General features: G+C 48.2%; 1 protein-coding gene across 1 annotated transcript in view; it reads left to right on the plus strand.

The window, feature by feature from the left end:
- Positions 1 to 14,941, plus strand: part of LOC311120208 (filamin-B-like) — a gene marked incomplete at its 3' end in the record, with an annotated part of 67,163 nt that overhangs the window by 10,911 nt on the left and 41,311 nt on the right. The window contains exons 7-8 of the mRNA XM_084194824.1: positions 4,322 to 4,459; positions 13,756 to 13,882. Coding sequence (XP_084050950.1) covers positions 4,322 to 4,459; positions 13,756 to 13,882 — 265 coding nt within the window. The remainder of the gene's footprint in view (positions 1 to 4,321; positions 4,460 to 13,755; positions 13,883 to 14,941) is intronic.

Genomic DNA, 14,941 nt, shown 5'->3' on the forward strand with positions numbered 1-14,941 from the left:
AAGGAGAGGAGAGCAGGAAGCTCCAGCATTAGGACTAAAGGCTAGAAGGAGAGGAGAGCAGGAAGCTCCAGCATTAGGACTAAAGGCTAGAAGGAGAGGAGAGCAGGAAGCTCCAGCATTAGGACTAAAGGCTAGAAGGAGAGGAGAGCAGGAAGCTCCAGCATTAGGACTAAAGGCTAGCTGAACCGAACAAGTGTCTTGCTACTCTCTTAAAAGACCTTCGCTTGAAAAAGGAGAAAAAAGCGGCAATAGTACTGTTTGTCTATTTTGAGACGCCGTAGCAGTATACACTTCCTTAAAATAGTCAGAAAGAATCTAAGATAACTCAAGAAATCTGTCATTTATTTAGACGTTTTTGCAGAGGATAGTCGCGGAATTTTACATGTAACGAAGATGTTTGATGCAGTATTTCTAAATGAAAAAAATGGTGGTCTCTCGTTGAATGACAACAGACTTTATTGAAGAATCCCTACTGTTGACCAATCACCGACGAGGGGGCGTGGACTTCGGCTCCGAACTTCGGCTTGCCTCCAGAAAAAATGTGTGCCCAAACAGCCTTAAAAAAACTCTCACCCAAGTCACAAAATGTCATCAGAATATATGCACAAACTCTTCAGCACTGTTTCGGCTGGGAAGCATGCGGACACCTCAAGCCTCAAGCCAGGACAAGCCGTGTTCAGCCCCTCTCCTCTGCCCTCCTCCTCCTCCTCCTCCTCCTGCAACTCATAAAACACTAAATTCCATCTCCCTGATGCAGCTTTTCCACGCCACACCGACCTCACGGCACGGTACAACGCAGCATCGTGACCCTAAAACCTCTCGCTTTACAGACCCGTAAATAGATTTTCCAAAAATAAAGGATTTGTGTAGTCATTATTGTTTTTATTCAAATGAATAACTGATACAGATAACTGAATGATAAGTGAATCAGAGAGGCTGTTGTTGAATTGGAAAGTGAGGCTGTATTTATTGTGTTTATGTCTGGAAACCCCCTCCAACTTCAAGCCTTCTCAGTTTGGAAGCAGATTTCAGGAGGTTAAAGTCTTGATGTGGTTCGTGAGGTAGAGTTGAGACTTGTAGGCTGCGTTCCAAATAGCACCCTATTCCCTATATAGTGCACTACTTTAGACTAGAATGGGGAATAGGGTGCCATTTGGCACACACGCCTATACTTTTGGTTCTTTGGTCATGTTGATTGTAGGGTCTGAATGCAGCCCCTGTTCATTCCAACTGCTTTATGCCTTATAGTACAGTCTGCTCAGCACCCCTTCATTCCAACTGCTTTATGCCTTATAGTACAGTCTTCTCAGCACCCCTTCATTCCAACTGCTTTATGCCTTATAGTACAGTCTGCTCAGCACCCCTTCATTCCAACTGCTTTATGCCTTATAGTACAGTCTGCTCAGCACCCCTTCATTCCAACTGCTTTATTCCTTATAGTACAGTCTTCTCAGCACCCCTTCATTCCAACTGCTTTATGCCTTATAGTACAGTCTGCTCAGCACCCCTTCATTCCAACTGCTTTATGCCTTATAGTACAGTCTTCTCAGCACCCCTTCATTCCAACTGCTTTATTCCTTATAGTACAGTCTTCTCAGCACCCCTTCATTCCAACTGCTTTATGCCTTATAGTACAGTCTGCTCAGCACCCCTTCATTCCAACTGCTTTATGCCTTATAGTACAGTCTTCTCAGCACCCCTTCATTCCAACTGCTTTATTCCTTATAGTACAGTCTTCTCAGCACCCCTTCATTCCAACTGCTTTATTCCTTATAGTACAGTCTTCTCAGCACCCCTTCATTCCAACTGCTTTATGCCTTATAGTACAGTCTTCTCAGCACCCCTTCATTCCAACTGCTTTATTCCTTATAGTACAGTCTTCTGTACTTAAATTAAATTAAATTAAAAAATTATTAAAAATTTAAATTTTTTTACATTAAAATTAAAATTCTCAGCACCCCTTCATTCCAACTGCTTTATGCCTATAGTCCCCTTCATTTCGCTGGGTCAGTGAACATTACATTACCAACCAGACAGGCTCAGACAGCCCCTGTTCGCTGGGTCAGTGGACATTACATTACCAACCAGACAGACTTAGACAGCCCCTGTTCGCTGGGTCAGTGAACATTACATTACCAACCAGACAGACTCAGACAGCCCCTGTTCGCTGGGTCAGTGGACATTACATTACCAACCAGACAGACTCAGACAGCCCCTGTTCGCTGGGTCAGTGGACATTACATTACCAACCAGACAGACTTAGACAGCCCCTGTTCGCTGGGTCAGTGGACATTACATTACCAACCAGACAGACTTAGACAGCCCCTGTTCGCTGGGTCAGTGGACATTACATTACCAACCAGACAGACTTAGACAGCCCCTGTTCGCTGGGTCAGTGAACATTACATTACCAACCAGACAGACTCAGACAGCCCCTGTTCGCTGGGTCAGTGGACATTACATTACCAACCAGACAGACTCAGACAGCCCCTGTTCGCTGGGTCAGTGGACATTACATTACCAACCAGACAGACTTAGACAGCCCCTGTTCGCTGGGTCAGTGAACATTACATTACATTACCAACCAGACAGACTTAGACAGCCCCTGTTCGCTGGGTCAGTGGACATTACATTACATTACCAACCAGACAGACTTAGACAGCCCCTGTTCGCTGGGTCAGTGGACATTACATTACCAACCAGACAGACTTAGACAGCCCCTGTTTGCTGGGTCAGTGAACATTACATTACCAACCAGACAGACTCAGACAGCCCCTGTTCGCTGGGTCAGTGGACATTACATTACCAACCAGACAGACTTAGACAGCCCCTGTTCGCTGGGTCAGTGGACATTACATTACCAACCAGACAGACTTAGACAGCCCCTGTTCGCTGGGTCAGTGAACATTACATTACATTACCAACCAGACAGACTCAGACAGCCCCTGTTCGCTGGGTCAGTGGACATTACATTACATTACCAACCAGACAGATTTAGACAGCCCCTGTTCGCTGGGTCAGTGGACATTACATTACCAACCAGACAGACTCAGACAGCCCCTGTTCGCTGGGTCAGTGGACATTACATTACATTACCAACCAGACAGACTTAGACAGCCCCTGTTCGCTGGGTCAGTGGACATTACATTACATTACCAACCAGACAGACTTAGACAGCCCCTGTTCGCTGGGTCAGTGGACATTACATTACCAACCAGACAGACTCAGACAGCCCCTGTTCGCTGGGTCAGTGAACATTACATTACATTACCAACCAGACAGACTTAGACAGCCCCTGTTCGCTGGGTCAGTGGACATTACATTACCAACCAGACAGACTCAGACAGCCCCTGTTCGCTGGGTCAGTGGACATTACATTACATTACCAACCAGACAGATTTAGACAGCCCCTGTTCGCTGGGTCAGTGGACATTACATTACCAACCAGACAGATTTAGACAGCCCCTGTTCGCTGGGTCAGTGGACATTACATTACCAACCAGACAGATTTAGACAGCCCCTGTTCGCTGGGTCAGTGGACATTACATTACCAACCAGACAGACTCAGACAGCCCCTGTTCGCTGGGTCAGTGGACATTACATTACATTACCAACCAGACAGACTTAGACAGCCCCTGTTCGCTGGGTCAGTGGACATTACATTACATTACCAACCAGACAGACTTAGACAGCCCCTGTTCGCTGGGTCAGTGGACATTACATTACCAACCAGACAGACTCAGACAGCCCCTGTTCGCTGGGTCAGTGAACATTACATTACCAACCAGACAGACTTAGACAGCCCCTGTTCGCTGGGTCAGTGGACATTACATTACCAACCAGACAGACTCAGACAGCCCCTGTTCGCTGGGTCAGTGGACATTACATTACATTACCAACCAGACAGACTTAGACAGCCCCTGTTCGCTGGGTCAGTGGACATTACATTACCAACCAGACAGATTTAGACAGCCCCTGTTCGCTGGGTCAGTGGACATTACATTACCAACCAGACAGACTTAGACAGCCCCTGTTCGCTGGGTCAGTGGACATTACATTACCAACCAGACAGACTCAGACAGCCCCTGTTCGCTGGGTCAGTGGACATTACATTACCAACCAGACAGACTTAGACAGCCCCTGTTTGCATGGAGGACTTGGTGCCAGCTGTGGCTTCAGAGGTATTCTGCATGGAGGACTTTACTCACTGTGATGACACACTACTACCAATACATGAATGAACAAACCAAATGAATGAATGCGTTTCAGAGCTGAAGTGATTCTTGTAATAAAGTCTTCTCTTTTGTCTTCTGGGTTTCAGCGTCGATGCCAGGGGCGTGTCGTGCCACAGGGCGTGGCCTCCAGCCCAGAGGGGTCAGAGTTAAACAGGTGGCTGACTTCAGAGTGGACACCACGAACGCAGGGAGTGGGGACCTAAAGGTCACAGTCAAAGGACCCAGTGAGTTAACAGTTGTTACAAGTCTCATTTTTTTCATTAGCAATTTCATTTCACCTTTTAACCAGGAAGTCCCATTGAGGTCAGAAGGCCCACTCCCCACCCCACTCGGTTCACTACATCTCCCCTCCTCCACCGATCCCTCCCCCATCCCCCTCTCCATTCCTCCCTCGAACCCCCTTCCCTCTATCCCTACCTCCATCCCTTCCTTCTACCTCTCCCCCTCCTTCCATACACCCCTCCCTTCATCCTACACCCCTCCCTTCATCCTACACCCCTCCCTTCATCCTACCCCCCTCCCTTCATCCTACACCCCTCCCTTCATCCTACACCCCTCCCTTCATCCTACACCCCTCCCTTCATCCTACACCCCTCCCTTCATCCTACACCCCTCCCTTCACACTACACCCCTCCCTTCATCCTACACCCCTCCCTTCATCCTACACCCCTCCCTTCATCCTACACCCCTCCCTTCATCCTACACCCCTCCCTTCATCCTACACCCCTCCCTTCATCCTACACCCCTCCCTTCTACCTCTCCCCTTCATCCTACACCCCTCCCTTCATCCTACACCCCTCCCTTCATCCTACACCCCTCCCTTCATCCTACACCCCTCCCTTCACCCTACACCCCTCCCTTCACCCTACACCCCTCCCTTCACCCTACACCCCTCCCTTCATCCTACACCCCTCCCTTCACCCTACACCCCTCCCTTCACCCTACACCCCTCCCTTCATCCTACACCCCTCCCTTCATCCTACACCCCTCCCTTCACCCTACACCCCTCCCTTCACCCTACACCCCTCCCCTCTACCCTCCTTCTTCCATACACCCGTCCCTTCACCCTACACCCCTCCCTTCACCCTACACCCCTCCCTTCACCCTACACCCCTCCCTTCACCCTACACCCCTCCCTTCACCCCTCCCTTCACCCTACACCCCTCCCTTCTACCTCTCCCCCTCCTTCCATACACCCCTCCCTACACCCCTCCCTTCACCCTACACCCCTCCCTTCACCCTACACCCCTCCCTTCACCCGTCCCTTCACCCTACACCCCTCCCTTCATCCTACACCCCTCCCTTCACCCGTCCCTTCACCCTACACCCCTCCCTTCACCCCTCCCTTCACCCTACACCCCTCCCTTCATCCTACACCCCTCCCTTCACCCCTCCCTTCATCCTACACCCCTCCCTTCACCCCTCCCTTCATCCTACACCCCTCCCTTCACCCCTCCCTTCATCCTACACCCCTCCCTTCACCCCTCCCTTCACCCTACACCCCTCCCTACACCCCTCCCTTCACCCTACACCCCTCCCTTCTACCTCTCCCCCTCCTTCCATACACCCGTCCCTTCACCCCTCCCTTCACCCTACACCCCTCCCTTCACCCTACACCCCTCCCTTCACCCGTCCCTTCACCCTACACCCCTCCCTTCATCCTACACCCCTCCCTTCACCCGTCCCTTCACCCTACACCCCTCCCTTCACCCCTCCCTTCACCCTACACCCCTCCCTTCATCCTACACCCCTCCCTTCACCCCTCCCTTCATCCTACACCCCTCCCTTCACCCCTCCCTTCATCCTACACCCCTCCCTTCACCCCTCCCTTCATCCTACACCCCTCCCTTCACCCCTCCCTTCACCCTACACCCCTCCCTACACCCCTCCCTTCACCCTACACCCCTCCCTTCTACCTCTCCCCCTCCTTCCATACACCCGTCCCTTCACCCTACACCCGTCCCTTCACCCTACACCCCTCCCTTCACCCTACACCCCTCCCTTCACCCTACACCCCTCCCTTCTACCTCTCCCCCTCCTTCCATACACCCGTCCCTTCACCCTACACCCCTCCCTTCACCCTACACCCCTCCCTTCACCCTACACCCCTCCCTTCACCCGTCCCTTCACCCTACACCCCTCCCTTCATCCTACACCCCTCCCTTCACCCGTCCCTTCACCCTACACCCCTCCCTTCACCCCTCCCTTCACCCTACACCCCTCCCTTCATCCTACACCCCTCCCTTCACCCCTCCCTTCATCCTACACCCCTCCCTTCACCCCTCCCTTCATCCTACACCCCTCCCTTCACCCCTCCCTTCATCCTACACCCCTCCCTTCACCCCTCCCTTCACCCTACACCCCTCCCTTCACCCCTCCCTTCACCCTACACCCCGCTGTAGTAAAAGCCACCTCCTGTTGGTCTTCTTTATAGCAGGGGTCTCCAACCTACTTTAAAGAAATCAAACATGTCGCTAGCTGCACGTTCTTCTCTTGTCCTCTACCCTGCAACTCTTCCCCGGGTCCTTGGTGTTAAAGAAATGTGTTTTCTGTCAATATACCTGGTAAAATAATGGTTAATGAACAGTATCTGGCATGACAGGCCCCATAAAATTATATTTTGTATTTTCCAGAATTCTGTTTTCTCAGTTGTATTTTTCCTGGTATGGTGGTATTATTATTTAAATAAAAAAATCTCAGTATTACAAATATTCACAGAGAAACAATGAAAAGTTATGCTCTGAGTCCATGTCAATGCTTAAATCACAGCAAAGAAAAAAAGTATCTATAGACAAAAATGAACAAATCTAGATTTTTGTTTAGTGTAGTTCCCCTTTAATTGCGCATCTAGAACATGTCATGGCAGAGTTCGCAAATGGCCACCTGAATTCAACATTTATGAAAAATAATAGTAATCCCCACCCATCTACACACAATACCCCATAATGACAAAGTGAAAATATGTTTTTAGAAATTTTAGCAAATATATTGCAAATGAAATGCAGAAATATCTCATTTACATAAGTATTCACACTCCTGAGTCAATACATGTTAGAATCACCTTAGGCAGCGATTTACAGCTGTGAGTCTTTCTGGGTAAGTCTCTAAGAGCTTTCCACACCTGGATTGTAGAGTATTTGCACATTATTATTTTAAAAATTCTTCAAGCTCTGTCAAATTGGTTGTTGATCATTGCTAGACAGCCATTTTCAAGTCTTGCCATAGATTTTCAAGCCGACTTTAAGTCAAAATTGTAACTCGGCCACTCAGGAACATTCAATGTCGTCTTGGTGAGCAGCTCCAGTGTAGATTTAGCCTTGTGTTTTAGGGGATGGTTGTCATCGGCAAGGACTAGGGATTTGTTAATGCTAGCAGGTGAATTCCACCCCTGGTCTATGGGTTAATGCTGGCAGGTGAATTCCACCCCTGGTCTATGGGTTAATGCTAGCAGGTGAATTCCACCCCTGGTCTATGGGTTAATGCTAGCAGGTGAATTCCACCCCTGGTCTATGGGTTAATGCTAGCAGGTGAATTCCACCCCTGGTCTATGGGTTAATGCTAGCAGGTGAATTCCACCCCTGGTCTATGGGTTAATGCTAGCAGGTGAATTCCACCCCTGGTCTATGGGTTAATGCTAGCAGGTGAATTCCACCCCTGGTCTATGGGTTAATGCTAGCAGGTGAATTCCACCCCTGGTCTATGGGTTAATGCTAGCAGGTGAATTCCACCCCTGGTCTATGGGTTAATGCTGGCAGGTGAATTCCACCCCTGGTCTATGGGTTAATGCTGGCAGGTGAATCCACCCCTGGTCTATGGGTTAATGCTGGCAGGTGAATTCCACCCCTGGTCTATGGGTTAATGCTGGCAGGTGAATTCCACCCCTGGTCTATGGGTTAATGCTAGCAGGTGAATTCCATCCCTGGTCTATGGGTTAATGCTAGCAGGTGAATTCCACCCCTGGTCTATGGGTTAATGCTGGCAGGTGAATTCCACCCCTGGTCTATGGGTTAATGCTAGCAGGTGAATTCCACCCCTGGTCTATGGGTTAATGCTAGCAGGTGAATTCCACCCCTGGTCTATGGGTTAATGCTGGCAGGTGAATTCCACCCCTGGTCTATGGGTTAATGCTAGCAGGTGAATTCCACCCCTGGTCTATGGGTTAATGCTAGCAGGTGAATTCCACCCCTGGTCTATGGGTTAATGCTAGCAGGTGAATTCCACCCCTGGTCTATGGGTTAATGCTAGCAGGTGAATTCCACCCCTGGTCTATGGGTTAATGCTGGCAGGTGAATTCCACCCCTGGTCTATGGGTTAATGCTAGCAGGTGAATTCCACCCCTGGTCTATGGGTTAATGCTGGCAGGTGAATTCCACCCCTGGTCTATGGGTTAATGCTGGCAGGTGAATTCCACCCCTGGTCTATGGGTTAATGCTGGCAGGTGAATTCCACCCCTGGTCTATGGGTTAATGCTGGCAGGTGAATTCCATCCCTGGTGGTATTACTCAGACCATGCTGTGCCAGGCCAGGGGGATACGTGGTGGCCTGGGCACAGAGAGGCCTGTTCAGTAGGCTGGTGTTGGCACTGCCAGCTGGTCCAGATATGTACAGTATTTACTGTAGCCAACTGCTCTAACTGTTATATAGTCTAGTCAGAGGAGTTGGCAACAAGGCATGACCACCAAGGTCAGTCGAGCCAGTTCAGCTGTAAGGCCTCGTTGGACAGATCTGGGACCAGGCTTCGCAGCCCATGGGTAGAGCCAGTACAGTAATGAAGCTGGAACCGGTCAGAGTCAGACATAGTACCATGCCAGTAGCACCGTGGTACCAGAGACCTGGGTCAGCTCATTAATCACTCAGTGACACGCCTACCATGCTGCTACCAATTGGCTCATTCATCCCCCCCTCCTCTCCCCTGTAACTATTCCCCAGGTCGTTGCTGTAAATGAGAATGGGTTCTCCGTCAACTGACCTGGTAAAATAAGGGTTAAATAAAATCAACACCACGCTGCCAGGCCCGCCCTGATGACTACATCAGCAGAACCCAGCGGCAGCATCTGGGCTGCTAGTCTGGTCCATGAATTCATTCATTCATTCACCCACCATGTGTTGCTAGTCTGGTCCATGAATTAATTCATTCATTCACCCACCATGTGTTGCTAGCCTGGTCTCAGATGTGAGCTTTAACCAACTCCCCTGACTATTGTTTTTAGGCCATGGTGCTTTAGCAAGGACACTAGACTGGCCAGGCCATACCCTCTAACCTACTGGCCACACCCTCTAACCTACTGGCCACACCCTCTAACCTACTGGCCACACCCTCTAACCTACTGGCCACACCCTCTAACCTACTGGCCACACCCTCTAACCTACTGGCCATACCCTCTAACCTACTGGCCACACCCTCTAACCTACTGGCCACACCCTCTAACCTACTGGCCACACCCTCTAACCTACTGGCCACACCCTCTAACCTACTGGCCACACCCTCTAACCCACTGGCCACACCCTCTAACCTACTGGCCATACCCTCTAACCTACTGGCCATACCCTCTAACCTACTGGCCACACCCTCTAACCTACTGGTCACACCCTCTAACCTACTGGCCACACCCTCTAACCTACTGGCCACACCCTCTAACCTACTGGTCACACCCTCTAACCTACTGGCCACACCCTCTAACCTACTGGCCACACCCTCTAACCTACTGGCCATACCCTCTAACCTACTGGCCACACCCTCTAACCTACTGGCCATACCCTCTAACCTACTGGCCACACCCTCTAACCTACTGGCCACACCCTCTAACCTACTGGCCACACCCTCTAACCTACTGGCCATACCCTCTAACCTACTGGCCATACCCTCTAACCTACTGGCCACACCCTCTAACCTACTGGCCACACCCTCTAACCTACTGGCCACACCCTCTAACCTACTGGCCACACCCTCTAACCTACTGGCCACACCCTCTAACCTACTGGCCATACCCTCTAACCTACTGGCCACACCCTCCTCTCTTCTGCTCCTCTCCTCTTGTCTCCTCTCTCCTCCTCCTCCTCCTCTCTTCTCCTCCTCCTCCTTCTCTCTTCTCCTCCTCCTCCTCTCCTCTTGTCTCCTCTCTTCTCCTCCTCCTCCTCTCTTCTCCTCCTCCTCCTCTCTTCTCCTCCTCCTCCTCTCTTCTCCTCCTCCTCCTCTCTTATTCTCCTCCTTCTTTCTTCCTCTCTTCTTCTCTTCCTCCTCCTCTCTTCCTCCTTCTCTCCTCTCCTCTCTTCCTCCTCTCCTCTCTTCCTCCTCCTCTCCTCTGGGTGTTTTTAATATTGATTTGAGATACGCTGAAAGATATTTGCTCTGAGCTAAACCGGTCTCTCTGTCAGAGATATGAGAATGCATCAATCTAAGCCTAGTGACATCACTAAGAGGAACTTTAAAAACTTTAGTGAACAAGCTTTTTTACATGATCTTTATTTTAGTGACCTTGATTGTATCTCAGCTATTCCCTGAACCTGATTTTAGCTTGAAGCTTTTTAGTAAATGTCTTCGATACTATTGGAGATAATCCTGCTCCCTTTACATCAGTTGGCGTGTAACCTTGCTGCATTCCCCTCTTCCCCCTCCAAAAGGACAACAATGGAAATAAGCTTTTAAGCTTTATTGTCTTGTCCTTGATGATGATAAGCTTTATTGTGTTGTCCTTGATGATGATAAGCTTTATTGTGTTGTCCTTGATGATGATAAGCTTTATTGTCTTGTCCTTGATGATGATAAGCTTTATTGTGTTGTCCTTGATGATGATAAGATGATATTATCTGAAGTCATTCTTAAGAATGTTGCCTGGGTAAATGCCAGGAACACAGGCTTAGGCCCGTATTGGCAATCTTTTAGGCAACTGAGGAATCAATGTATAAGACTAATCAGAAAGGCTAAATCTGATTTATTATCTATCCACTCTTTCTGATTGTAAGGGGAATCTGGCTAAATTCTTAAACTCAAATCTCTGAAGGATTTGACTTACTCCTCTCTGCCCCAACAAATTAATTCAGACTCTGGCCCCATTATGGACCAAAATGCCATCGTTGATGCATTTAATCGTAATTTTATTTCAACGGGTTAGCCCTACTATCTCTAAGAGTGGGCTAAATGCTGATTCTGGAATTTTGCAGATTGACTCTGAATGTTTACGTTTTGGCATTGCGGCACCGAAAAATAAGTCCTTACTTGCTATAAATACCAAGAAATCAACAGCAGCTGACCAATTAATAATAAATAATTAGTCATTTAGCAGACGCTCTTATCCAGAGCGACTTACAGGAGCAATTAGGGTTAAGTGCCTTGCTCAAGGGTACATTGACAGATTTTTCACTTAGTCGGCTCGGTGATTAGAACCAGCAACCTTTCGGTTACTGGCACAACGCTCTTAACCACTAAGCTACCTGCCACCCAATTGGAGGCTCAGTAACCCATATCTTTACATCTAACATTGTTCTCAGGAAATATTCCTAAAGTATGCAAAACAGCGTATGTACCATTGCTCCATAAGGGCGGGGATAGTAGTGATCTTGATAAATATCGTCCTATCTCCAGGCGTTCATGTCTAGCTAAGATTCTCGAATCTTTGGTAAATAAACAACTTTGCTCTTTTTTTTTTTCTTTTTTTAATCTGAGGTATTTTTAACCAATCAGGACACAGCACAGAACTATCACAGCAACCACATTAGTTGTTGATGATATTGTCAATTCTTTAGACGCTAAAATAAAATGAATTGTGCTGCCTTGTTTGTGGACCTTGTCAAAAGCGTTTGATACTGTTGATCATGCTATTTTATTAAACAACTTGTCCTCGATTGGCCTGGGCTCTGACGCCTGCTGATGATTTCATGATTATCTTAGTGACAGAACTCAGGCCATCGTGATTGATGGGGTTATGTCGGATTTTCTTGAAGTACATAAAGGTGTTCCTCAGGGGTCGATTCTAGGGCCTGTTCTTTTCACTATTTATATAAATGCTATTGGTCAATCTGTTTCATCTATATGCGGATGATGCTATTATGTACGCAGTTGGCCCGACTGCTGACCTGTCTGTGGCAAGGCTACGGTCTGATTCTGCAGCCGTACAGGAAACCCTTACCGAATTTTCTTTATTTTTTATTTTTTACTCGTGCTTAATACGGGCAAAACTAAATGCATGTTGTTTTCAAGTTCTCGTAAGATTGTCTCAGATGGATGACATCTTTACTCATCGGGTTGTTCTGTAATCGAACAAGTCCCTGCGTACAAATACCTTGGTATTTGGATTGACAATGATATATATATATATATATATATATATATATATATATATATATATATATATATATATATATATATATATATATATATAGCGTTTAAAAACCATAAAATGAGCTTGTTAAGAAGCTAAGATATTGTTTTTATAGAAACAGATCTTGCCTCTAGTCAGCAGGAAGCAGATTGTGCAGTCAGCCTTTCTACCGCTTCTAGAGTGGTGATACTATTTATCAGCCTTTCTACCTCTTCTAGAGTGGTGATACTATTTATCAAAGTGCATCTGCCACTACTCTTAAACACCTGGATGCCGTTTTTCACAGCGCCCTTCGTTTTATCACAGGAGACAGTTCTATTAGTCATCACTGTGTCCTTTACCAAAGGGTTGTCTGGACCTCTTTAAAGTAATGGTGATCAAAAAGCCCTGCTCCGTAAGCTTCCGACTTACCTAACGTCACTGTTAAGATTTAAAATGACTAGTTACCAAACCCGTTCACAGGGTCGGTTAACTCTGGGAGAATCCTTTGGTGATAAATCGGCCTTTAATTTTCTTGCACCCTATGTTTGCAATAATCTCCCAAATATGTTTTTGATTGGATGCTTTGAAGTCCCAAGGGCAATTCAGACAGTTGACAGAGTATTTTTATTATGAAGAATGTTTGTTTTAATTGACTGTGTTTTGTATCTTAATATGTATTGTTTGTCTGTACTTGCTTGTTGATGTATTGTGCAGTGCTCATTTGTAAAAGAGACTTTAGTGTTAAAATATGACTTCACTGTTGACAGAAAGGTAAATAATAATGATCTCTTCTCCTCTCATTTCCTCCTCTCCCTTTCCTCTCCTCTCCTCTCTTCCCATTTCTTCTATCCCTCTCTCCTCTTCTCTCCTCTTCTCTCCTCTCCTCTTCTCTCCTCTCCTCTCCTCTCCTCTCCTCTCCTCTCCTCTCCTCTCCTCTCCTCTCCTCTCCTCTCCTCTCCTCTCCTCTCCTCTCCTCTCCTCTCCTCTCCTCTCCTCTCCTCTCCTCTCCTCTCCTCTCCTCTCCTCTCCTCTCCTCTCCTCTCCTCTCCTCTCCTCTCCTCTCCTCTCCTCTCCTCTCCTCTCCTCTCCTCTCCTCTCCTCTCCTCTCCTCTCCTCTCCTCTCCTCTCCTCTCCTCTCCTCTCCTCTCCTCTCCTCTCCTCTCCTCTCCTCTCCTCTCCCCTCCCCTCCCCTCCCCTCTGGTCCGTTCCTCTCCATGTAGAAGGTATGGAGGAGCCAGTGAAACAGAAGGAGTCAGGTGAAGGGGTGTATAACTATGACTATTACCCTCACACCCCTGGGAAGTACACCGTCACCATCACCTGGGGAGGACAGCACATCCCTAAGAGGTGAGTCCTTTACATACTGGACATCAATGTTTCTTTCTCTATGCTTTTTTTGATTGTTAAAGGTTGGGAAATTAAAGTAGGTAATCAAAAACAAAGTCTGCTAGACTGTCACCTGAAATGTTCAGGTCAAGTCAGTTGGTTCCTTTGGGTCATATATGAAGACTAGAGCAGTGTTTGTGTATGTGTGTGGTAGGAGGGGCTTGGCAGATCCATGGCTGATTGCTCGGTCTCTACACAGTGGTAAGAACTCACTGTGGTGGTAGCTAGGGACTCAGGTGGTGAGGTAGGACGTGGTAGCTAGGGACTCAGGAGGTGAGGTAGGACGTGGTAGCTAGGGACTCAGGAGGTGAGGTAGGACGTGGTAGCTAGGGACTCAGGAGGTGAGGTAGGACGTGGTAGCTAGGGACTCAGGAGGTGAGGTAGGACGTGGTAGCTAGGGACTCAGGAGGTGAGGTAGGACGTGGTAGCTAGGGAATCAGGAGGTGAGGTAGGACGTGGTAGCTAGGGACTCAGGAGGTGAGGTAGGACGTGGTAGCTAGGGAATCAGGAGGTGAGGTAGGACGTGGTAGCTAGGGAATCAGGAGGTGAGGTAGGACGTGGTAGCTAGGGACTCAGGAGGTGAGGTAGGACGTGGTAGCTAGGGACTCAGGAGGTGAGGTAGGACGTGGTAGCTAGGGACTCAGGAGGTGAGGTAGGACGTGGTAGCTAGGGACTCAGGAGGTGAGGTCTGGCCTGGGGTGCTGGTGTGGGGTGGTCTGACCTGGTGTGGGGTGGTCTGACCTGGTGTGGGGTGGTCTGATGTGGTGGTAGCAGTGAATGGCAGGTCCCTGGGGACACATGCAGCAGACAGGCAGCCAGTGTGTTAGCATTGCAGTGTTAGCATTGCAGTGTTAGCTACCTTAGTGCCTAACATGGCACTGTGTGAAACATTTTAAATGTCTCCTCACATTTCATCAGGGCTAGGCTATGTACTCTGGTCGCAGACAGATTAACTTAACAAGCAACCCTGGAAATGATTCTCTTTATTTAGCTGTATTTGTTTGGTTTCTGGATGACTGT

The sequence above is a fragment of the Coregonus lavaretus genome, assembly GCF_964263955.1.
Source record: "Coregonus lavaretus genome assembly, contig: HAP1_SCAFFOLD_2593, whole genome shotgun sequence".
Classification (NCBI taxonomy): domain Eukaryota; kingdom Metazoa; phylum Chordata; class Actinopteri; order Salmoniformes; family Salmonidae; genus Coregonus; species Coregonus lavaretus.